Here is a 26,989-nt window from a genome sequence, read left to right on the forward strand (position 1 = left end):
TCAGCAGAACGTATCTGAAAATATAATGCTCTGCATATTTAAAAAGAAAAAAGATGTTTGCATAAACAGTAATACACATCCATGCATGTTTTTAAATAATATCTTAATCCATGCTAGTAATACAAAGCAATTATTCACAGATCTTCTTGTGGATTTTCCAGAATCAGAGACATTTAATGTGAATTTCTTTCAAGCAGATTTCAATTAGGGCTTTACCATATTTAATTCTAGGTACATAATCCCCCAACTGAAAACAAAATCCAAAGTGGAGGAGAATTTGTTCAAATTTCATTCCAAAAATATTTTTGCCTCCAAAGCTTTGCTAGGAAAAAAACACTCCTGAAAATGATACAAATGGTTTTGACATTAGGAAAAGTAAACAAGCAAAATAAAGATGGAAAAATCATGCGGTCAGTTTGCAAGTGCTGTTTATTGTTTGAGGCAGGGTTAAAGCCTTTTATAAAGACAAGAACATATATGCAAACAGACTGAAAGTGACATTAGGTTATTCTAAACATCCCTATTCCAAATCCTGCTGCCTATAACATTGCCATAGCCAAAATGTGTGGAGGCATTCAAAACAGACATCATGATAGGAACAAAGTAAGATTGCTGTTATTTTGGTGACCAAAACAGATGACAAGTGCCCTAAATATTTCTATTAATATTTTTGATTAAAGAAAAAGGCAGGTAGTTTTCATTTACCTGGTATCTCCTCGGACTTGCCATTTGAATTGGCCTTTCATTTGTGGTCATGTATGACATTAGAAGAGGCATGACCAGTGGCTAGATTGTGCTTTCCAGACACCATTCAAACATCTCAGAGCTCCATTTGAGCTACAAGTGGTGTGAACTGGATCGTTCTGTGTTCATCAGTGGTTTTAAGTATCTGTTTAAGATTTATTATATACTTGCAGAGTGAGCAAAGGCTTCCGTTTACTGAGTGAGGCCTAAAATGCCGAGCAGCAGCAAGCTTTCCTCTGGCACCCAGCCAGTGCCTCACTGTTTCACCAGTCACATCTGCTTTCACCACTGCCTTCCATGTTCAGGTCACTTCCACCTGTAATGCCAGCTGATAAAAGCCCCCAAGGTAGACAGTTTCTAAAGACTAGTATGTTGTTTTTTTAACCAGGAAAGTGAATAAAGACCACCAAGTAATTTCAAACAAACCAAGAACAGCTAGGCATTGATAGCTCTCAGCTGGGATCAGTTATGAATGGGTTTGGAACAGCCAAGAGGTCAGAATTTTTGCATATTCCTTGGCCAATCCCATTGTATCAAGTAGAATTTAACACAACATATGCATGAAGTATGAGACTTTACTTTTTTCCAAAGTAACAAGTTAATGATTCTAAATATGTCCAATCTCTTTATCAGAAAAGCAGAAAATTCGCCATGCCTTTTTATTTTCTTGACTGAAAATTTGATAATAGCCTTTCTTACATAGATATCAAAAGGTAGATATCGTCTCTCTAATATATTAGTAAAGCTGCTAATTATGCTAATTCCACCAGTTACCTTTGTTGACCTTTTTCCCCTCTGAATAATCACACCCATCTGGTGGCAGATTTATATCACTCCTTTTAAGCACTTTTTTCCCGAAATTTAAGCATTTAATTATAAACATAATCCCTAAAAGTTAGAAATAGCTTGTGCAATAAACCAGGAATAATACACACTGTCAATATCACTAACAAGGACTTCCAAGTGTAAACAGTTAAGCTATGACAATTATTTTACAACATAAAGAAATGTTCACTTTTCTGAAGGTAAGAGCTAGTAAACATCAAGATGTGATTCAAGAATTAGAAAAATTTGTCTGGGAAATTATAAAATCCTTTTCCTTTGCATATAAACATCCATACAAATTGACGGTGCTTTGCATGGCCAAAATTATTTCAGGATATATATTTTTCCTTGCTGAAAGAAAAAATAATCCATCTAGGCTCATTTTGGGGGGTGGGTGGGCGTGCTACCAAACTGTGAAAGGATTTGTGTAAGCATGTACGAGACGATAGAAACACAAGCACTTAATTCACAGGGAAAAAGAGAAGAACAGATAAGGGCTTTTTCATCTGAAATTACAGCCCCTCTCCTTTATAAACACTCGGGAATCAGCGGCACTTTGGCAGAGCAGGCCAGGCAGAGATAAGGGCGTGCTTTGGGAGGCGCCGCGGATGCAGCGGGCTCGGTCCAGCCCCAGGTGTGACCCTGCTCTCTGCAGCGCTCGGGCCAGGCCATCCATCACCGCGCCCCCCTGCCAGCCCCGTGCTCGGCTGCAGCTGTCTGTCACGCTGGTGGATGGCACCTGCTTAAAGGCAATCATGTCAATCTCGATGTGACTACTCAGACTAAGATAGAAGGATGATCTTGACAGGCTTGGCAAAGTCAGCAGAAGGCACTAGAGGACTTTAGTTACATGCTTAAAATGTAGATGTGATTTGTGCTTCTCATGTGGAGGGATTGAAGAGGGACCAAACAGCACTGTGTTTTATAGCTGGTCATCTCGGATGAATCTGTTGCCCTCGGAATGTTTTCCATAGTAAATGTAGCGACATTTCCCCAAAATGCCTACAATAAAAAGGAAATGAATTACAGTTAGGATGGAAGTAGAATAACATGCAATAAAGCACATAACTTGGGAAATTTGAAAGAGGGAAAGGAGCAGTTTTCTCTTGTCCTGCAAAAGAAAGAAAGTTTGTGCATTTCAAATATTCAGTATTGCCATTTCAATCAGCAGCATTGAATACACTTGAAAAATGTGTTTAAATACCTACATGAGTTATCCTGTTAAACATACATCCATGAGAATCTTCAAAACTAGAACTAAATAACACTGAAACATTATACAGTGTGTTTTAAGCCAGAATACTTCTCTCCTGCTTCTAAAAAACCACAAATTCTGGGTTGAAATTATATTTTGTGCTCTCTGCTGTCTCCCTGCTATGTGTTTAAAAAATTTTCCTGATGAATGAAACCAAAAAGAAAAAAAAACCCAAAACAAACAAAACAAAAAAAAAAATACCCCCAAAACCTTAACAGCAAATAATGCCAGTTTAATGTGGATCCTGGAAAAACCTGTCAAACTTTTCCAAAGTCATACTGCAAGCACCTAAATCATCGTTGTTTTCAGTGACAGAGAGCTGAAGGGAGTGGCTGAAATCCATATGGGAAGCCATCGACAGACATGGGCCAGAACAGTTGGCCTCCCCAGACTCCAGCATTTTTATACATACAAATAAATATTCAATAAAAACATTTCCAGAGTATCTCTCCAAACAACACTGCAACATCCCATGAGCAAGATACAATTTAATTACGCTAAATATTGGCACATGTGGGATGCTTTCAATAATTAGCCATAATACTGGTTTTGGGAGGCAAGGCACATTATTCACAGTGAGTACATGCAGAAAGATGCCTGAGGAAGGCTTAACTGCTGTGGGTGAGACACACATACCTGCAAATCTCACTACCTTATTCAAAAAAAATCCCCTCTGGTGGTACTAAGTGGTATGTGAAAGCGTAAGTTCACAGTTACATCCCACCTGTGAACATGCTCAAAGATGCTAAATTTTACTAGCAGCGTTGCTCTTTGAGCCCTCAGACATGTATACTCAAATTAAAGTCATCTCCCATGAGCAGAAAGAAGGTGGAAGGGTCTCCTCTGCCTTGGGAGTGTCTTACCAGAGCAGTCACTGCAGTATCCAGCTCACCTCCATAAGGGCAAACATAACCTAGCCCAAAGGAGACAAGCACTGCCTTGCATAAAGGGTAAAGAAGGGGGAGGAGCAGATCTTCAATTCTTTCTTGCTTTAGATTTCCAGAACTCACACAACTGTTACTGTTCCCACTTGCGGTATGAATTAACTATGCAAGCTTTTATATTCTGTGCCATTGTTTTCCAGTATAGTGTCTGGATATAGTTAAGATACATAAGATAAGATACTAAAGCTTTGGAAGGCATGGGTCATGAAAGATTAATCTAAATCCACGCTCTTCTTCCTCTCTAAGACATCATGATGGTAACACGCTCCTATGAGGGTTGTGGGGGGGGAAATAGATCAGCCTGTCATTTGCTGTGAAAAACACTCCTCTTCAGGATAATGCAAATGCAGTGGGAACTATACAGTGCAGTGCCTGATCATTTTCCCCTCCTGCACAGAGCTTTCTTCAATAATTTCAATTTCAATAATTTCACTAGTCAAGCAGTTTCCACATGCAAAGGATGATAACAGTATTCCTAAACAAGAGTCTAATGACAACCAAGTTATTCTTTCCCTAAACAGATATCCCAAGTAGGTAACAAGGACATTCAGAGCTCAAAATGCAAAGGATACGAGCAGTTTATTAACGACATTCTTTGGACTCCTTTTTCACTGGCATCGATAAAAGTCTTGTTTGAGGTCTGCTGCATTTCTTAAGGACTGGAAGCAAGACTGTTTAGAGATGCTGGTGAGAGAGTGCTGTTTGATGAATGCTGGAGACTATAGCTAGGTGTCAGTGCTTAGAAAATGAGGCAAGGACATGAGGTATTAATATTGTCAATGATCTCCTGACAGGAAAACAGATACTGTATTCACCGTCAGATTTAAATAGACATCAAGTGCATTAATGACAAAAGGGCAGACTTCAAACAAAGGGGGCTGTATGGTGCTGTGCTGAGCCAGTCTCCAAGTTGGCAATAACCTGATCTGAAAAGACACTGTCAGGGCTACAGACAGGCCTGGGATTGTGTGCGGTGACAGAAAACAGAGATGCTGACAGAGATACCGGTGCCATATTATGCCAAGTATATTCTAACACTGTCTCCAGTCCTAACTAAATCTGACATCATTTCCTATCGCTTATAGTATCCTCCACTGCTCTGGCAGAATATTTCTCCCCAGACATCATTACAAACTCCACTGTAGTTTTAAAGTTACTGGCAGGCCTGTGCTGTCGTGGAGGCTGGGTCTAGAGGCCTAAGGATAACCTCAGTCAATCTAAATTTGGAGTTTGCTGGAGAAGTGCTCTCATTTTCACTGATATCTCAGCTACTTGAGGTGATCTGAACGCTAAAGTGTGAGGAGCTGTCACCTTGAATAAAATCCTTAAAGTAAAGACGCTCTGTTCCCGGGATGTTCAGCAAAGATGTCGGACAGTCTGGCAGCAGGAAATGAAATCCAGCTGCTGCTGCTCGCCTGGGGATAAAGGTGCTTGGGCTAGTGACAGTTAAAGTCAGCTGAAATTTTTGAAATCCTGCAGCCTACAATTGTTTAAATTAAGGAAGTGTTGTCTCCACAGAGATTCCCTACCCAGGCGCACAGCTGTGATTCGATTGCCAGGCATATTACACATGCTGCTCAGAGAGCCTTGATAAAAGCACAGTTGAAAATGTTGCCATGAGACCTTGTTTATCATGAAGGTTATTTGTAAAACAATAATCTTGCTCATAAATTAAATGCGGTGACTGGCATGGTTATTTGTTTTACTTTGTTTTTCCTCTTTATGTCCCACCTCCCTTTGGCAAGTACAGAAAGCTCAGAGAGCTGCAAAATGTTTGTGTGCTGCAATGAGAATTTTGATGCTAAGATATGTCACATGTGAATTTAGGAAAGCTACTGCTTTTTTTCTGCCTGTCTGCCATGGTATTCTTTCCTTGCAGGGCTGGGAGTACACTTGCTCTTTTGCACACAGACAAGGGAAAGAATGAGGGGAAAACAATACATCTGTGGCTGTTCTTGTGTTTTTAATTAAAATATCCAGCATTGGCCATAATAAGCTAAGTATACCCCCTATACATCAAAACAATACACAGCATCCAGAATGAGGTTTCTGCTCAAGGTTCTTAAGAAATGACAACACAAGGTCTCTTGAGGGATCATCTTCCCTGAATGAGGCTTCTAATTTTTCTTAAGTAGCTGATTCTACCATCACCACAAGCTGTTAGAACTATAATTATGAAAAAAAACTGCATTGGGAAGAATAATTTTTAAATTCACTCTTTATCTTTTAAATGTTTCCATCCTTCGGAATGGATGTTCTAATTACGCTGGGTAAGCAATGACCTTGCAGTTGCTTGCATGTGTTGTGGTATCAGTCTTTCTTCACAAACACATTGTAATGTCAGCAGCACCAGCCTTTCCTTAGCTGAGGGAAAACCCAATTGTCCAAATAAATAAATACATACATGCATACATACTAAAGCATGTGAAAAAGTTCAAGTCATGTTAGCTCCTTTTAAATGTGGCATGTTTTGCAGAGAGCTATGGTGCTTTTAGACCTCTATACGCTTTGCTAGAGCAAAAAAGGGTTTGCAGATGTATTATATCACAAGTGGCAAAACCAAGTTGCAATGGGAAGTGTTAGACCTATAGATCATACAGCCTTAGTTAGCTACAGGTCAAAATTCGTCTCAAGCTGACAGTGATCTAAGGGAATTGTTGTCAGGTAGCATCTTGTTGCCTTTTTCCTACCACATTAATCCTCCACATTTAGAAAAACCCACCTCTCAGTCATCACAACTTGGGCAGCTTCCAGCAACACGGCTTCCTCCAGTAGCATTCAGTTTTCTTTTAAAAGTAATTACTATAGCTAAGTAGTCAAGCCAAAAAATTTTGCCACCCTCATCAAAACCTATTGCCACATCTGCCCAACATCCCCACCAGGCACCCATTTTAACATCAAATGTTTTTAATAAGCCCCTCCATAAGTGAAAGCAGCAAAGTATTCACAATTAAACGTGTTTGTCAAACGCTGGTCTGCAGCATCCATCAGGGAGCGGATTTCAGCTAACAGCCTTCTGCCGGTCTCTCACATGGACTAACCACAGGGCCTGCCACCAGGAGCTGCGGGCAGACAAAGTGTGCCACTCCATACACAGACTCAATATTCTACTGGAATTCCTCTTCACCTAACTTTAATTAGAGCACAGTACCTAAATCCTCCACTGCCAATTTGTATTTGATCCATATTCATCTCTTTTCGCACAACCTGCTGTTGCATAGTTTTGCTATGGGCTATTAAACAGCTGCCATGTTCCACCAAGAAGCTGGGTGCATTTCAGTGTGGTTATACTACCAATCTGTAAATTGTTTTGAGACCCTTCAGGATGAAATATCAATGCCATTATAATTTTTTTCATAGGCATTTGGGCATATTCTACAATTAATGAACAGAAGCTGTGAAATTCCCTTAAATATTAATATAAACTTCCTATAAAGGAAAGTAATTCCCTACTGACAACATTTAGAGGAGAATAAATACCTATCTATGAACAATTTAAAGTCTATAATGCTACTGATTTAGGCAAAACACCTCCATGAGTCAAGTTAACCTAAAACTCTTAAAAACCTTTTTATCTAAGTGATATGTAAAGGTGGGGAAAAAAAAAGAAAACAACAGCCCAAAAGCAAACCCTTTTGTACAGCAGTTTAGTAAGTTTTCAGTTTGTATTTATCTACCTGGAAACTCTAACAACTTTAACTAGCTGTCTAGTTGACAACTTATTTTCATTTCCTTTTGGTGAAACAGAATACTTGTTTCTATGGAATACGATCCAGCCTATGAATTCTCTGACACAGGAATCTGAGAAGATCCCTTGGAAGACAAGAAAAGGTGCAAAGGACCATCCGGGTCACCAAGCAGCCCCCAAAGCAGCCAAGTGTGTAACCCCGAGAGATGAGACTTGCGCTCTGCCCAGCAAACACAGCCCTGCCAGCGTGGGGAGGATGAGCTCACAAAGTGCAGCGTGACACAGGACAGCAACACAAGAGCTGCAGCTGTCCTTGCTCATGGGATGGCTCTCTGGCTGCTACCATTTCATCTGTTTGCTGCAACCACATTTCCAGACTGCTCCCAGCTGGAGTCAAGACACAGGAGCTTGACTCCTTAAACCAGAGAGGAAGTAGCAACAGAAAGAGGAGAATACAACAGATAAGAAAGCCTTTGGTTGTACCACAGCTAAATGCTGTGGAAAAGAATCTTAAAATTACCTGAAATATCACAGCAAGAAAAAAAACTCAGATAAATTACCTAAAATATTATCATAACATACTCACAAGTGCTCGCATAACAAATGCACAAATATTAACGTTCCTTCTATTATAAACTAGTTAATTTATTTTTAAGAGGATAGAAAGGGTAAATGTAAGCAAAAATAATGCAAAAAGTAGCTATGTATAAAGGGGTGAGGTTGTGCTTGAGAAGTCTGGGGACAGAGTTGGCTGTGGCTAAGGCAAAATTCCTTCACCAGGGCCACAGTCCTCACGGAGTGTTCCCCAAATACTCCCAAAGAAGTGCCTGTGAATTAGGGATTGTGTCCATTGCAGGTTTCCTGGAGAAAGGAGACATATCTTCAGCAGTAAACTGAAATAAACTGCTGATCCCGACTCCCCCCTCTCTCTGAGGGTAACAGCACTCAAGGAAGGTAACCTTCCCATTCAGAGGAGATTAATTACCCCTGCTCTGCTCCCTGCACAGGGATGCCGAAAAATGATAACATTTTCCTCTGGACACCCTACAGCACGGGGCACAAAATGATCTTTCAGACTGAAAGAAATTACTGAAAGACACAAAATCAAATCTGTATCCAAGTCTACAGCAATGGTGTTAGAATTACACACCTAAGCTAGATCTGAGAGGAATCACAGAAGGCAAACTAACACACCGAATTATTGCAAGTATCCTGCACAGACAAGTGCTGTGACATGTCAAGTCTCACTGGCCTGTTTGTGAGAAGGGGGAAAAAGGGGGGAGTATGCAGGGAAGTGAGAGTAGGGGAGGGGGGAGCAAAGCAGTCAGCAGGGAGGGGATGTTGGAAAAATTTGCAATGAAGGTGATAGGAATACAAAGATGTGAAGTTTGCATCCTGGGCCAAGGAAGCTGCATAAATGTTCAGTGTAAACTAGCAGTCAAGCTGATGTGTGATAAAGTGCAGCCTGCTGTGAATACACTTCAGGGCTCCCAGTGCAACTAGGGAAGAAACTTGTAATATTTGGAAGTGGGGGGAGAAAGAAAAAGTAAAAAAAAAAAAAAAAAATGCACTGCAAGCTTTTTCTCACATAATCTGTTACTGGAAAATTGAGAAGCTTGTCCAAGTCCGTGGGAATAAGCTGATGAGCTGATACTTAATAATAAACCATATTGTGTCATGGTGCGGAGTCATCTAGATCCATTCAGGCCACAAACTATATTACTTTATACAGCCCTGGCTGACATACATTTAAAGCCCTCTACACATTAAGGAGCCATTAGGCTGACAGATTAAAAGTTATCTTGGAGCTAATGTTTCCATTATGCGTATCCTGGCAGTGGAACAATCAACACACTGTTCCTCAGATGTCATACTTTGTTTAAAAAAAGGGTAGGGGGGAGAGCAGGGGGAAAGGAGGGTATCCTTCCCTCCTTGAATGACATTGACATGATCAGCTTTGATCTGGGCATGTGCTGTCTACAGATTCTTTACTGTTGGCTAAAATAGGAGCATTTAGGGCATAATACTTTAAATCATTAACCAGTTCCATACTCCTCTGGGTATCATTGTTACAATTTAAGGTTCTGCACTTGGGATTTCTTTGGAATCTTTCCATGCTCGTTGTAACTATCATCAGAGAAATATGTTGGGGGGTTGGAATGCCTCTTCCTAGTGAAAATGAAACAAAAAATACACAACCAAATAAACAGAAACTCCAAACCAAATGCTTTTGTCTCTTCAGCGTACCTTTACCTGTTTTGCGCCGTTACTGTCATGGAGAGAATTAATGCTGACTTTATAATTAAATACTTGCTGTGAAATATGTTGCAAAATTAGAGCAGACTTTTTTTTCAATTACTCAGACTCATAATTTCTGTAGTTTGCTAGATACTGTAATCAAAGAAACCCAAGCGCACAGAAAGCATCAGCGCGCCAAATTTTAGGGGTGGACTGATGCTTACATTTGGATATACTGAACACCCTTGAAGGAGATGGAAGAGAGGAGGTTTGGGCTCGCAGCCCTCTGGGTCTCGGTGTATCTCATTCTCTCATCACTGGTGTGGATGAAAGCAGAAGAGTAAAGCCAGACAAGGGCGGTAAATGTTTTAATGGGTAAATGCTCTGCCCGCTCGGGCCCCAGCTGTGCGGGCGGGCCCCGGACACTAGAGGGCAGCAGCTCTTTGTGCCAGCCCCGCCGCGCCGAGCCGAGCCGCGCGGGCGGGCGGCGATCGCGGGCGGCAGCGCTGAGCGCGCCCCGCTGCCGCCGGCGGAGCCCTCAGTGCTAACACCGCTGCTTCTCAAAGAAGGCGGCCTCTCGCCCGGCAGCCCGCACTGTAACAGCGCTGCTCCTGAAGGAAGGCGGCCTCTCGCCCGGCAGCCCGCACTGTAACAGCGCTGCTCCTGAAGGAAGGCGGCCTCTCGCCCGGCAGCCCGCACTGTAACAGCGCTGCTCCTCAAGGAAGGCGGCCTCTCGCCCCGCAGCCCGCACTGTAACAGCGCTGCTCCTGAAGGAAGGCGGCCTCTCGCCCGCAGCCCGCACTGTAACAGCGCTGCTCCTGAAGGAAGGCGGCCTCTCGCCCGGCAGCCCGCAGCGGTACCGGCTCTGCTCGCAGCCTCTCGCCCGGCAGCCGGGCTGAGCTGGGGAGCCCCAGTTCGTGCGCTGGTGGCGGGGCAGCGCTCCGAACAAAAGGCTGGAAATGCTGTCGGGGGAGAGGCCGAGGCATTTATTCCTCTCTCGTATTCACGGCGTAAATGCCAGCGCTGCTTTGAACCACCTTTCTCTTACTTTCGTTAATGCAACGGTGCGACCGCCGAAGTGATGTAAGAGGCGCTTTTTACACATTCAGAATGATGGAGGAAAAGGAGGTTCTAAAATCCCTTCCCGACCCTATACGAAAGTTCAGCTGTTCGGTGTACACTCACCATACAATTTAGGAGATTTTCAGTTAATTTGGCTAACATATGCAAAAATGGCCTTTCTGCTGGCTGCTCTATTCTTTGGGCTACAGTCTAATAATAAAACTTGCGCTACTCAGCAATGGAACTAAACCGTAAAGAACGACAAGGTCATTAAGAAAACAAAAAGTGACTATAATTAAATCATACTTCACAAACCTTAACCATGCACAGATTGCATTAGCAGTAAAATGCGAGAGGAAAAAAGAGGGAAGTAAGTTCTTTTAGTAACAGTGATAGAATTAAACAAATGTACCATGATTTATGGGGCAGAAAGCAAACTTTGGAATAATTGTTCGGAAAGTCTGCAAGCATTCCAATAAAATTACAAATTCTTCTGTGAAAAAAATTTGAGCAGCAGGGCCCTTCTGGAGAGTTTAGACATAAATTTGGCTCATCTCATGAGTAAAACTTGCTTTTGGATCTCAAATGTGTTCCTGCTGCAGGAGTTCACATTAGGGGGAAAAAAAAAAAAGCCACAGAAAATTCAGTCTGGCTCAACTGGTTTGAAATTTCTCAAGAGAGTCATCTGAAATAAAGACAAGTTGCTTTTTATTTTTAAAGCTGGGAAAAAAAGTCTCTCAAATAAAATTAAAGAGCATAATTAAATAGTGCTGTCACATTATGATACAGTTAAGGGAACCGTCTTTGTCTGCCATTACTTGCTCCTTTCCACAAGCCCTTCCTCAGAAACAACAACAACAAAAACTTAAGTAATTGCTAATGATAATATTAGTATGATTTTTCCTAATACAAAAATAGATGTTTTTTGAGAAGCAGGTACAATACATGGCCCTGGATTCTCTTGATTTCCAGCAGAACTTGAAGGCATCTGGCACTTTGTAAGACACATCCAGAGCCCACAACAACGGGTGAGCTCCTTTCTCTCTTCTGTCACTATTACTATTTAGCATCAAGTGTAATCAAAACTGCATCTGGATCCAAACACAAAGTATTCAGAAAATATGTAGTTCTCTGGACTAAGTCTGGGCTTGCCTCTTGGTAGAATTTTGTTCTCTTCTATATGACATATAGCACCATCTGCTATTGCTAAATAGTTACTGGCCATAGTCTAGTTCCCAACCTGCCTCCAGTACTGAAAGCCAAAATATTGTCATCGTTTTCTATCCTCAACTCTTTTCCCCTTTCCTCAGTCTCCTTATAAAATATGCTAATGGGAGGGGGCTGAAGGTTGAATCACAGGAGCCAGTAGAACATCATTTACAGGTGCACTTTTATTCTTTATGGAAGCTTTTGCTAAAGATAAAAAATTGGGGACTAAGAAACAGCTCGAGAGGCACATTAAAACCCCTCCACTAGGGTCAGAGTCATTAAAGTTTAGTTAAAGCACTAAAGACTTTCTAACAAGTATTCTGCTTAGTAAACATTTTCCACCAGAGCGTGGCTATTGGTGAGAGCTTTTGGAGTGTGTCAGTTAATCAGTATTCACCCATTTTGACAGCTTGAAATATTACTCACTTATTTGGCTGGTTCAAATTTGTCAGACTTGACTATGTCACAAGTTTACATGTCCCCATATGAAAAAGGAGCTCACTGGCAAAATGTTCATGATGGACTAATAAAACACATGTGGCTAGAAAATAATCAAGCAGCAGTGGTCAGTTACCACTCAGAAGGACAAGAAAGGAGTGAATGTCTTTGAGACTACCAAGCTAAACAGGAAGGAATAACCTGTTACTTTACCAAGTATCCTTTAAATGGTTAATGGAAGAGTAAAATCTCTACCACACTCAGAGATTTATTAAATTGCTTGGTTAAAGCTGCATATATATTTTGGATGTGTTGAGTCATTTGCTGGTACAAAGAAAAGAAAGGCTTAAGGCAGAAGCTGTCCCTCAGTCCCGAAAATGTTCTGCAGCCAAGGAAGCCCCTTCTGCCACAGGAAGGCCATTTAGGCAATGCTCTTCACCTCTGCTCTCAGAGTGGGTGCTATTAAAACAGAAAGTCCTCTGAAGGTAGCAGGTAGTCTGGGATTAGACCATCACATGAATTCACAGCAGGAAAGCCAGTCACACACAGCCACTGTTTGGTTAAATGTATTCAACAACAGGGCACACGAGTGCTGCTGTTAAGCCTGGGGCACTGCTGAACAGCACAAACTGCCCTACAGAAGACCTCAAAGATCTCAGAAGTAATAACAAAAAATTATACAAGAAAGATCTTTTCAGGGATAAGGAAAGCTTAACCACTTACGTGTGTGCAGTGAACCCTGTGGTCCTTTCAGAGAGGCTCCTGGGAAGCAGCGATATGCTACTGAAGTATTTCAGTCTTTGGGCAAAACAAGCTTGACATCCCTGTTGGCATCTCTGCTGAGAACAGACACTGGCCTGACTCAGAAAACATCAAATGTGACTTTCTGCTAGCTGTGGCAAAGCTGAATACTGAAGGCAGGGAGGAGAGGTCACAGAGGAAGCAGTAGTTAACGGGGTAAAGTGAGTGTTATAATCCCCAAATTGCAGTAGGACTGAATGTTTGCAGACAATCTGCCTGTCTGTACCAAGACAGCCTCATTTTTCTTTCTTCTAGGAGAGGGTTAAGTATAATCTGAAGGCTGGAAAATGGCTGCTGTTGATACTAGTGAGGCCTTCTCTTTAACTAGATCCTTCACGAAAAAACAAATTAATCAACAGCCAGCTGAAGTGGGTTTAATGATTGCATTCTGCATACAATCAGCTTTTCCCTTTTCAAGGGCCATCAATATGTCAAGGGAAGACATATCTGAAGGATATAGCTCTTAACATCAAGGTTATCTATTCTCCACAAGGCTCCCACTCCTTACTGGGCTGATACTTTACACTGCCTGTGTCTAACATTTTCATCAACTCTGCAATCAATCAAGGTAATAATGTTGTGCAAAAAATCAATTAACAACGCAATTAAACTTTCCTTATTATCTCAAAGGGCTGAAATAATACCTAAAGGGAAGATAGACTCACTGAATGCAGACATCCATAACCCAATGTGAAAGTGAATTATGAGGTTAGACAGATGCAGGCATGTACTGGCGCTGTTATTTTCAAAGGGATATATCTCATCCAGGCAGTGTATCAGTCACCACCAATCCCATACCCTAAAATTCCAAATTACTTTTAAGAAATATACGATGTGCAATATCCATTTCATATTCTCTTTTAGAGATAAACCCCCCAAAATCTGAACAGGAGTATTATTCAAAGACAAAATGATCTTTCAGAAAGAACATAAAATATAAAAGCTATAATAACATTTACATCTGTATACCACCCATGTCTGTAAATGCAGGTCATCAATTATACCTAATCTGTAGTGAATAAGGAACAGAAGAAGCAGCACAACATTTAAAACCCAAAGGCTCAAATTTGCAAATACCTTGCATCAAGTACACTGAAAGAAGAGCCCCAATATAAACACATGCAGCAAAACCAGCAAGGACTTAACTATCATTCCCTGCAAATAAGACAGAGTGGCTATATTATTTTGTAATTACATTCAATCCTCATGGAAACAACATTCCCAAGAGCTGAGAGTTTTAAAATACATTGAAAACAGACAATTAACCCCTTGCTGTTGGGAGGATTTGGGTTTTAGCATAAAGATGTTAAGGAGAGAGGTGCTCAGCACACCAGCACAACGGAGTTAATGTAGTTGGGAAGCCAGGTGCAATAGCTTTGTTTTGAAGATGACTGGATAAGGATTTGAAGGAGGGTGGGGAAAAGAGGAGAGAAAGAATACATCTAAAATTAACTATGAAATGAGTGATCTTACTGCTCCCCAGTGACAACCAAAAAATATTATACAAATAAAATGACCGTGACCAAGCTAGGTATTTTGTGGGTTTTTTTGACTCCTATAATTTTATATTTCACAACCTGAGTGTTTCCCCTCAGCCCCCCCTTACTCATTTTCCAACATACCCACACACAGTCTTCACCCTAGGTTGTTGTGATTTAACATTGGCAAAAAGATAATGAAAATAGAAAACACTTAAGGGAAGCCTATGTCAGAGTGACGAGCTAGGCTTACAACCTGTAATAAGCTCAGGAAAATTTGGAAGCAGAAAAGATTTCCCTTACACACTGCACTTTGAATTCCTCTGTTAAAGGACGCTCCATGTGTCTGTGTAAGGAGAGGTGTTCTACAAAGCTGTTCTCCCAGCAGGGTTTGCTTAAGCACATAACAGCTGCAGTTTAGAAATGGCCTATTCTTACAATTAGCTCATGTAGTGCAAGTGGCTTGTTTGGACCAAGAACATCTTTTTTTTTTTTGTTGATAATTCTCCCTGGTTTTGTCTTTGTCTTGTACTTCCTGCTCTTCCCCCTGTTACCCCCATCCTCTAGAGTCAATCATGTGTGAGATACAAATAAATGTGACTAAAATTTTCCACAATTTTTGAAACATTACAACTTTCCTGCATGGATTTGGGGCACTAATATTAGCCCAGGATTAGAGAATTCAGCCACTCCTCTCTTAACCTTTAGGAACATAATTAATATGTTTTAATTTTCAATGACTTCATTGTGTGTCTATCAACTGGAACCATTCCTGCTGTGTATTTGATTCCACTGACGATGGGGTGTGTTGGATTTTAAATGATGTGCTAGCACTTCTGTTCCCTATATACTCTAGTTTATGTGTTATTCATGACTTGCATTTGGAGACATGGATGATACACAGATGTAAATGTTATTAAAGCTTTTGTGTTTAGATTCATTGTGAAAGACTTCTTTGTTTTCAGATAATTCTTTTAACCATCACAAATAACCACCAATACATGAAATTGTCTTGAGACATTTTTCTTTCCTGTTAAGGTTTTTGATGAAGAGAATTTTTTATTCTCCCTAGTGTTCTCTCATCATCAAAATAAAATACAGGATAAATTGACAGACAGCAGTTACACCTGCAGGATAACGTAGAAGTAAACCTTTTTGTCATGTGCTCATTATACAAAATCAAACCCAAAAGTTACTTTATTTTTTTAATAGCTGTCAGGACTGTGGCTCCCAGTTTAAAAAGGCTGCGACTGGCATTATTCTCAAACTGCTTTCACCCTTTAACATCACATTTTTATTCCTGAGGAATTTAAAAGGAACATGGTAAAGAAAAAGGTATTTCACCAAATCATGGTTTCCTATCTCCTTTTTCACTTAAACTAATTTTAGATGATTAGTTTTATAACACTATTTAAATATTTTGAATATATGACAGGCATACTGTGCATCTTTGTTGCACTGGTACTATGTAGGAAAAAGCTGAAACACAATATGTACTTAAAGGCTTGGTAAACATCAGCCTTGGAAAACATCACCCAGACAGCAGTCAGAAGTAATTTTTTGTGAAGGACAGATAAAACAGCATTAAATTTTTTCATTGTTATTAAGGCAAGGGGTGAGCAGGTAAATTTGTGTGTCTGGACTGGTAAATCTTCAAGACAGTTGTGTGAGGTTGCTATATGTAACTACATATATGGCTTTGAACTGAAACAAAAGAGCTCTCAAAAAGCCACATTTAATCACTAATAATCCTGTCAATTGATAAATCCTTCGATATTTTCTCTCAATGGAATTGAAGCTCACTTAAAACATGAAGTCTTGGAATTGTCACATTTTTTGCTTTAAAAGAAATATTTTATAGCATATTTTTTTACTTTTTATGTCTATTTTATCCATTAAGCCTATAATAGTAGCAGCCTCTCTACAGAACTCCAAAATTCAGAAACCCCAGCAAAAGGAATTTCTTTGTCTGAAGTTCAAGCTTCTTGTAAAAATCTGACTCAGACTAATTTAGTCAAAGTATAATAGTCTGATCAAGAAAATAACTTGATAAATTTTCTTTTGCTGGAGTAGTGTGTTGGATAGTGGTGGCTTGCACTCCCCAATGTACCATTTTACAGAGAACTTCACATTTTGTTGTGAATAGTTATTGAAAAGAGATTTTTCCATCTGACAGAGAGAATCAATCTAATGTCACCCACTCTTTACCTCCAATTTTCTACTAGCACCACCTCTGTCTGGTGCAATCTTGTAAATGTTTTGCTGGAGATACCTGCTGTTTTACTTCACCTGCCACTAAAGCTTACTGCTCTTGAGCAGTTTTGGAAAGCTGCCTTTGAGCTTTATGAAACAAAAGACAATTTTTTAAGCTGAACCAAACTGTAACTTAATTCAGCAGGACACTGCAATGCTGCTTCTAAGTCTTTGATGCTTTATTGAGGCAACAAGGTTCCAGCCTTTCTCTCCCCCAGTCACAGTGAAGACAGCTCAGGACTACTCAGCAGAGCATTTCTAATGGCCCAAACCCAGGAAGTCGTGGCTCAGCTGCCTTGCACTGCATTCCAGGCAAATTCCAGCCATAGTGGGCAGTGGCCATGCCATGGAAAGAGTAACCCACTCCCTAGTGCAGCACATAGGGTCAGCACAAAGTAGAGTGTCTGGAGCATCATGATCAGGCCATACTATGAGATTAAGAAGCTGCAGTATTTGGGACAGGGTAGCAGAAGAGGGGAATTAAAAGAGGCCATTTTTGTGTGGCTTTTGTCTTGTGCCATACAGTTCTTCAGCCTTCACAGACTGTCTGGCCAATGTGCACATTTCAGTCTTTTACTTTTCATGGTGTAAACATCTACTTATTTTTGGGCTTGCTCAAAAATGGAAATAGCTTGTCATCCAGGGAATAGATGAGCAACACTTTCATATGCTCTTCAACAATTATTTTGTCATCAGGAAGTAGTGTATGATAAACATGACACCATAAATCTACAACATTATTGAGGCAGATACAGGTTAATTCACAATTCAATATTAGTAGCCACCTTAACTGAGTAGAACCTGATGCAACATAAAAATATGTTGAGATGAATTTGTTAAAATAACAATTTTAAAAGGTCTGCCTACCATTTCTATCTAACCAGAAATATGTTCACTGCCTGTGAAACAATATAAGATTTCTGCTCTCCTCCAATGCACTTTTCTATGGTTGCACTTGTCTTAAATAGCCTTTGGTAAAGGCTTGGAGATCTTAAAATAGGAGGGCACTCATCAAACTTTCACCAGATGACTCACTGCACTGTTAAGAGCAGTTATTTAAATGTTTGAAATATTTTAGACAGTTGATGAAGTCAAGAGAACCAGTTCAGCCAATCACCAAGAAAGCAAACAGTGACCCACAGGATTTCAATCATCCTCCTTTTCTGATGTGTTTTCACCCTACACATTACCAGAAGCTTTATGAGACCACTTTAAACCATCAAGGGTCCTTCCAGGTAAGATCAGCCAAAAAATGGGGTACTAAAAGATATTACAGAAAGCAGGTACAAGATATCCTTCTTTTTTCTCCCATGTATTTGAATTTTTTGTTTAACAGGGAAGAAGTCTGTCTTCATAAAACCAAATGATATGACAACGTTTTTCTTGACATAAAGAAAATAACTTCATGTGGTCTTTCCCATAGCCATGCAACTGTGCAGGCCTGGTGAGTGTGGCAGTCTTGCACAGCCTCCTTCTCCATTTATAGCAAGGATGGTTAAGTTCTGGACACACATGGCTCTAAAATTTATTGATTTCAAGTGCAATTAATATCCAAGTCTCTGGGAAGCTTATATAAAGCTATTACTCTGTTCAAAGGGGGAAAAAAAAGACCATCAAATGGTTATACTGAAAGTTATTTTTCTGTTTTTCTTTGTCTCAAAAAAGAAAGGGGGAGATGACTGTTCCATAATTATAAATCTTCTGAAACTGTAACTCAGGAAAAGACTTTTCAAATAAAATGTTTCCCAGAAAAGAATATTTGGCAGCGGTTGGCTCTTGTTTTCCCTAATAACCATTAAAAGTCTGCCCTAGTAAAGCATTTTACTGCAACGTTTGAAATGGTAGAGTTTACATTTTATTTAATGAATAGTTGCAGAGCATTAAAGCAACATCTCGTCGGCAAAACAGCTCCTTATCCTCGCTTTGTCTCAATTGGTTTTTTTACATTTCATTTTCAATGACATGTCAGCCGTCTCTCACCAACCTCAAAGGAAAGTTGAATGCGGGGCTTACAAAGTTAAGCTGACATTTGCTCTCTTCCAATAAAAAATATTTAGTCCATTAAACATAAATACCTGTCATTATGATACATGGACTGGGTACAAGCCTCCCGTTTCCCTCTGATGTTTATTACATCCAAACAACTGCAGTGCCTGCATGTTTTCAACTTTAGTGTATTGATTAAACTTTTAAATGGCTGCCATATAACCCAGGGACATCAGGAAGATTAATTTGCGTCAATGTTCATCTGTAATTCATTAGCCATTTATTCTTTACAACCACATGGGCTATCAAGAAAATGCAGGCCATTTTTCACTCTGCACAGGCTTGGGAACAGATCCTGAAATTTGTGCTGCATACAAATAAGCTCCCCAGGCCCGGCCACTTAAACTGCTTGGCTTTTCAAAAGTTAAAGTTGGGAATAACAGCAGAAAAAAGGGAACATAAAAAACCAGAAATGGACAAAATATACGTCCTCAGGGTACTAGGGATTTAACTGAGTTTGTCCACTGTCTTTTCATCCATGGATTATGGTTTCTTATTTCAGTCAGATTATAATAACTGAAACTTGTTATTGTGCAACGGCCATAAATAAAATGAGCTGTACCCCCCTCTAATATCTTCTAAGATACAGTTTCTTGGAGAAAGCTAGAAAGCGGCAGTGAAGTATAAAAAGCTCATGCCTCAAGGAGGTTGTAGCCGTGAATCTAAGAAAAGGATGCAGCTTTAACCAACTCTCCCATTTATTGTGGATTCCAGTCTTGCCTTTATTTGGGAAAATGGCCAGCTAAATATTGGTATGTTTCCTTAGGGTAGAGGGAAGCCATCTGGCTCCTTGATTTGCCCTACTGACCCCCTTGGCACAGTTTGAAGTGCATATTAAATAAGGAAAAGGAAAGAGAACAGCCATAAAGCAAACAAAAATGCACATGAATTTTACATTTACAACATGGAAAGATCAATGAAATGCATCCTGGTTCCTTTCCTCTCTCTACCTATAAATTACAAAGCAGTGTCACTCTGCTAGGTAAAGGCATAGTGGTACAGCAATAGAGTCATTGAGCCTAATGGTACCAATCGAGATTCCAAAAATTAAGATCTCATAACACAAATCCAACAGGTTTCCCTGTTGCAAACAAGAATATAAACACAGTAGCACCCTGTAAGAAACACAGAAATCTTCGCATAGGTCTAATACATCAGTTAGGATGTAATCATCTCTACTTAACAGCCACGGTCACTATGCTGCCATTTTAAAATGTGGATTATGCATAAAAGAAATGAGGTAATTTGCTTCTAAAATCAGTTATCAGCTTACTGTTAAATATCAGCCTGGGTGAAAAGAACACTGGAATGAGCATCCTGCTTAGTGTAACCCTCCCCATGTAAGGCTGATGCCATGCCCAGCCTCTTCACAGCCTCAGCATCCTGGATCTCACCACAGGCAGGACACTGCTGGGGAAGCAGGAGCCTCTCATCACATCCAAGGAATGCACAGGAGGCAACAATGCATTGGACAGACCTGAGCTGTGGAGCAGTGATAGATTTTGGCCTACGCCCTCCAGCAGCTCCAAAGAATTAAATGCTGCCCTGCCATTACCTTATCACCAAAAATTGACCATTTGGGGCTTGTCTCTGCAAGTTGTATAGCAGTGCTTTTATAGACAATCTGCAGGTGGGATTGCTAAGCAGCACTTCTGTCAGTTGGCTGGCTTGTAAGTGCCCCAAAATAAGTGACCCAAAAAAAAAGAAGAAAGAAAAAAATTACGAGATACACAGGGATATACTCAAAGCGACTTTTGGATATGATTTTGTATTTTATTACATGCTTGAAATTTAGGCTGAGTTCATCGAAAGATTCATTACGGTTCATCAACCTCACAAGCAAACCTGAGCTGATTTGTGGTTTCATTTTGCACAAATACTTACTTTTAATAGGCAGGAGAAAATTAAATGAGTTTTGGTCAGATATCTGGATTCCTTTGAATCTGAAAGTTGAGTCAGAAAGAATGTTGGGAAATAAGCCAGTTCCAAAGCCATATGTACAAGGAAAGAAGCACATTTATCCAAATCTGGATAGCTTTATGCTGTACACATAACCTGAGTCGCTCTGTTCTGCATCTGCCCCACAGCACAAGATGAAATCTCAGCTTCAACTTTTATTTTGGTTTTCTCGGCTTTAGTCATACCTTCAAAATAATTTAAATATAATTTGTTTGGAGTAAATTATTTTTCTATTATGACAGGAGACATATCGGGAACTTCACCAATGACAATATGTGGATAACTAGTAAGTTGAAAATACTGCAATATTTACCTAGTCTAAGTAGAAAAAAGATGCAGTGCTAAAACTGTAACTTAAACTAAGAAAAGAAAACCAAATCATAGCGCAACTGTGGAGTTTCTATCACATCAGAAAAAAAGAGTTAGTATGCAAAAAAATCGCAGGTGTTTTAGAACAGAGCCATTATAAATTCAGCAGAAAATTTTTCAACCTTACTTCTGCAGATGCTGAAAGCTACCTCATGGTGCTCACTAAACAAAGTATTTCCTCAGAAACTTTATTCTTTGGTATAAGCATTAACTTATAGTAGAACACAGTTAAGATGCAGCCAGACCTTGGGGTTCAGTCCTTTAAAGTTCCCAGTACAACACATCTGAAACACCAATGACACAGTAAAGGAGTCGAAATCCCAAAAGGAGGCTCACCAATCCCCAACTCTAATTAAATGTTGACAAATTAGGTACAGCAGCCCAGGGGATCACAGCCATTGTGCTCGCACCGTAAAGCCTGTGTCCCGGCAATGTCCCTGGCAGGCTGCGTGCCACGGCCCTGTGGCACAGGAGCAGGTTATCCTGGCTCACCATCACACCGGGCTCTCTCAGGCTGCAGCAATCTCCAAATGGGAAGACTAGGTGGCTTTGAACTCGTGCTTACTCCGGGGGGGCCTAAAGCAGCACGCTCAGGTCTCAGCCATTTGTTTTCATTTTCATATAATGATGTGTCTAGCTCTCATGGTTGCACAGAAAACTGTATCAACTCGAACCATATGTTAACTGAGGCAGCAATATGTTCTTAAATTGGCAGACAGCTCAAAATGACAGTTCAGCAAGATGTGAACTATTTTCAATCATCTCAATAGGGTGTTAACTCTAAACCCTAAACATTGCCTGTATATATATTTTGTTAACAATTTCACTACTAAATACCTTAAGCAAGCTAGCTAAACAGTTCCTCCACACTTCTCCAAGGCAGAATATCCCAACTCCTAATTTGAAAGAATGTATACATATAAATTGGCCTGGTTATATACTTGGCTCCATCATTTTTAATGTCTCACAATCAATGTATTTATCCTTCCACAATCACGAGGCAGTGAAGTACTGTCATCTCCTTTCTAGAGATGGAGGAAAAAATGCAAGAACATGATAAAAAGGAAACAGAACAGAGATCATCTGAGCTTAAGCCTTTTGTCTGAACTAGTAGATTAGCCTTTCCTTTTACACGGAAATTATGTGGAGACAGCGAAAAATCCGCTGCATTAAAGTAAGTAAAAGAGACTGAATATTTAAGAGCAGTATTAGCCATATATGTACCCGATTTAGTTTTTAAAAGGTTGTGTGCAGTTCAGTTTAAATTAATTCAGTTCTTTCACCGAATGCCACAGAATTTTCAAGGATTTGCTCAAGTTTAAGGCCAGCTTACCACAGAGAACCGAATCTGTTGCCCTTACCTCTAGCTGGTCAGTTTTATTAATAGAGTGCCTTAGCTTTAGGCCATAGTACACAATAAAATAAAAAAGACTAATGCAAATTTTAAATCTTGCAGCAGTTTGCCAAATAAACACAGAATCTGGATTAGTAACACTTTTTAAGCTCAAACATGCCTAAAAAATGTACAAAAAGAAAATAATAAGAGTTAAATATATATTATTGTTTAAGTCTCAATACCTTTCTAGCTTTTTATTTTACTTTTCTTTGTGGCCAATCAAGGCCAACAGCGTGGCAGCCAGTGTAATTGAAACTGTTTTCCTACCCAGGAAGTACTTCAGGTTTTGAGTCACAGAAGTAAATGCATCTAAGCCAGGAATGGAAGTTGGCTATTTATTACCCAAGTGACAATATAGGTTACAAGAAAGTGTACAGTAAGAAAAACCTTCAGCCTGACTGGACCGTATGGGCAAAGATAGCTGTGTCTCCTGATACCAGCCTAAGTCACTTTCAAACAGCTAACTGCAAAAACTCTGTCTAGTTTGTGAAGTATTTTGTGATGAAAGGCACTCTACACATGTAAAATATTATTACTACATTTGCAAAATGAAATTTCTAAAAGAAAAAGCACAGAACACGCCAACAACAATAAAGCAATCAATTTCAATAGGATGCAATAACTTGCAATAAATTGCTTTGTAGACAAGGATTAAATTGTTTCAGCACCAGCCACCCAATCCAACTTAACTAACAAAGAGAAAAAAGAAATGAGAAACATTTGCTTAAAAAGCTCATAACTGTCAGTGTGCTCAGAACACCAGCATGTCCTGCTACACCTAATACCTTTGTCAAGGTGGCCTATCTGGAACTACTCTTTCCCATTCCCTGCAGACTTAAGCTGCAGAGTTTCCCTGCAGACTCCCACTGTATTTGCCAGTGCTGGATCTCTGCTTGGGGTCTGAGTTTGAGACAGTCCAGATCCACAGGCACAGCCCCCCTTGCCCGGCCCCCCTCCAGTATCACTCATCGCAGCTTAAGCTTGTCTGCCTTGCACTGGCAGTGACCTGGATGTTGCACATGCTGCAGTGCAAGGAGAGAACAATACCAGCAATGAGACTGCTCCTGTGATGTTGGTTTTTCATAAAGATGTGCTTAACATTCTTCCAACAACATTATTGGTATAATATTTTTTCCGTGCTCCGATTCTACAAATCAGCGTTACATTATACTGAAGAAGAAATGTATTTGGTCCTAAATCCTTGTATTAAGCATTCTGTTTGAACAATGGATTTAAGAGATTTGGTTTACTATTCCACAAGATATTTTAATAAATCAGCATCTTAATTCCTAATACCTTCTTCTATTAACACATAAGATTTTAACTTTCTCTTCTCCACATTGTTACGTGCTACTTTAAGAAATGTCAAAAGAGAGTCTCAAGATGACAGTGTCAGGCATCCAGAAGAGGGCTGACTGTCCATTTACATCATGATCTTTGCCTTCTTCTATGTAAGACTAGAAAATTAGCACGAACATTTGGTAGCAGACTGCAGAGTTGTCATTCATCTTCATTTCCATGGGACAGATCAGTTAAAGCCTCGGTTGTACACAAAGCATTAAAACCACTTCTGCATGTTAAGTAATAACATGGCACCATGATGCAAAGTGGTGGCTGAACCACCCTTTGGGGTGCAGTTACAGGAAGGCTTTACACTATCTAACACGATTCTATGTTTTTAATTGCTGATCACTCTGCTGCAACATGACTTACGAAAACTGCATGTTAAATCATGAGTGTCAAAGAAAATCTTACGAACGTTCACATGATGATATCTTCAAATGAATTTAAAGTATTTTATAATTAAATTCACAAGAGTCCCTAAATCCCATTTTTAACTAAATTAGGTGCTTTAGGGGGCAAAAAAAGTACACGTAGGCCTTAACCGAGGAAGATATTAGACTGGCAACAAGAGAACCACTATGCCTTTTTATATTCACAGCACAAGATTCCTGTAATGAGACTGAAAAGAAGGAGGCTGGACCTAGGTTCTACAATATGCTGCAATGCTGGTCCACACACATCCCTCTCTACTGGGAAGAAACAACTTTCTGTTCCACTTCTTTAAACACTTGGGCAAGAAGCTGCACAGACTCTGGAGGGACAAGCTCAACTCCCTTGGGTCCCCATGGGGCACATATTTGCCCAGCTGGAGCGTGGCATGGAATCAGGACAAGCGGGCACATCTCTGAGCCCCCAGTGCGATGGAGAGCTAACAGGGTTCTCAAAAGAGATGATGGTGTGGGAGAGGAGGATTAAAATAAATGCCAGATAGCACTGGAGGGATAGAGGAAAGCCCTGTTTGATGGCATACATTCAGATCCATGCTGTGACTAGTGTGCTGCTCCCCTTCTGTCCGGTGTTTTGGAGTGAATGTGTCTGTGACTGCCACAACCTTCACTGAGTTCTGTGCTGCCCACTCAGAGACACACACACTCTAAAAAGACTTGGAATTGCAAACCACAAGAAGCCAAGGAAGGACTCAGCCACGGAAGCCTCAGCACATTCAGAACGGCAGCTTCTGCTGACACATACAGCAGCAGAACATTAAGTGCTCAGGTAACTTCACCAACGAAAATATAGACAGCTTGAGACTTCCAGTTACTTATGCACATGTTTAATGTTTTATGCATTGTTATCTGCTCTTAAAAGCTTGAATCACACTCATATTGCCCTTAGAGCCTAGTGCTTAGACACTTTAAAAACACCTGCCCCAAGAGTGTGTATCTATATATATATATCTATATCTCTATATATATCTATATCTAGACAGAGAGTATGAGAATATATCTATCTCCTGCATACTTTGCTGCTTCTACTGCCTTCACAAGGGGCTGGTGCTGTTGGAAAATGAGCCCACTACATTAGTCACATAAGCTGGGATTTACAGCTGAAGTTCTCAAAAGAACTTAGCAGTACAACTGTGCTAGATATTCAGAAGGCTTAACTCCCATTAGGCAATGAAAAGAAGCAGCTAGCATCAAAAAGCACTGTGTGTCCAACAGCTTACACTGCTCTTCACTGACTAAAGAAACTGGAAAACATGCTCCAGTAAAATGGCCAAACTTACCTTAATTAATATGTTTCCTTAATGTGCCATTACTCAAATTCAAAACCACTTGAAGTTTATTGCTGTTCATGGCACCCTGAAGAGGGGTTTTATTTGCTGAGCATTTGGCAACTTACAGTGCTCTCAGTGAGAGATACTATATTAATTTCTCCATATCCTGGGTAACCAGTCTCACCTTCCAGAGAAGGCTTACATTTTCCCTAGTTGTCTTTTCTGGAAAGCAAATCTGGTCCTCATTCATTGGAATTCTGCTTGCAAATATCACTCAATATTTGTGTATTTATTTTAAGAAACAAATTATTTGGATGGTTTGGCTGCGGTCTAAAGCATTTATAATTACAGATTTTTATTCTGACATGGCCTACTGACTAGTTCCAAAATTCAGGATGAAAATCCAGATATCACCAGCTGAAAACCTTTCAAGAGCAATACAGGACACAGAATAATAGCAGAAAAAAGGTAGATGCAGCATTGAGGATTTAAAGCATCAAAAATATCCTAAAAGCTGAGTGTTCCTGTGGTATCTGTGATGTGCTGGTGTTTAAAAAGTGAGGGGAGAAGAGACTAGTGAGCCAAGAGGAAAAGCTGGTCTTTGAATCTTTGTTCCTAACTAATTTGTTTCGAATTCTGCCACAGTCCTACATGTGAGAAATGACATTAAGGGCAAGGGGTGATAGTGCAGAGATAAGGCAACAAGAAGGTATTCAAAATACTTGCCAAGAAAAAAGCACTCATCTGATAAAAATTTAGACAGGAAGAATGCCAAAAACCAGGAAAGACACAACGGAGAGATTTGATGAGGTGATTGCTGCTGCAGTTGTCAGGCTTGTCAGTAGAAAGGGGATGCCAGATTTTAACTCAAAAATAGTGTCAGCTTAAAAGTTGCCTTTTTTTCACCACATGTTTCTAATTAACATAACATTAGGAACTTACTTCTGGCAACTATAAATAAAACTGTTTGGGACTTAGAGCAAAAGATTAGGAAGAAGAGTTTTTCAATACCTTAAAATAGAGGAAGAAAAAGAAACCTGTTATGAAGAGAAAAGCCCAAAGAACTTGTGCCATAATCCAACAATAACTTCAAGATGGTTTTGAATTTGAATAATGGAGCATTAAAAAAAAAAAACTCATTAAGTGAAATTGACGACTTTAGTGAAGCCATTTATCTGTTTTACCTTGAACAAATTTTATGAAATATTCTTCATGTTAACTAC

General features: G+C 40.0%; 1 protein-coding gene across 1 annotated transcript in view; it reads right to left on the reverse strand.

Annotated features, from left to right (window-relative positions):
* Positions 1 to 316: 316 nt before the first annotated feature.
* Positions 317 to 26,989, reverse strand: part of LRMDA (leucine rich melanocyte differentiation associated) — a 606,518-nt gene continuing 579,845 nt past the window's right edge. Inside the window, exon 7 of the mRNA XM_058810747.1 lies at positions 317 to 2,571. Within this exon, the coding sequence (XP_058666730.1) occupies positions 2,492 to 2,571 (80 nt within the window). The 3' untranslated portion in view covers positions 317 to 2,491. The remainder of the gene's footprint in view (positions 2,572 to 26,989) is intronic.

The sequence above is a fragment of the Ammospiza caudacuta genome, chromosome 9 (genome assembly GCF_027887145.1).
Source record: "Ammospiza caudacuta isolate bAmmCau1 chromosome 9, bAmmCau1.pri, whole genome shotgun sequence".
In the NCBI taxonomy this organism is placed as follows: Eukaryota; Metazoa; Chordata; class Aves; order Passeriformes; family Passerellidae; genus Ammospiza; species Ammospiza caudacuta.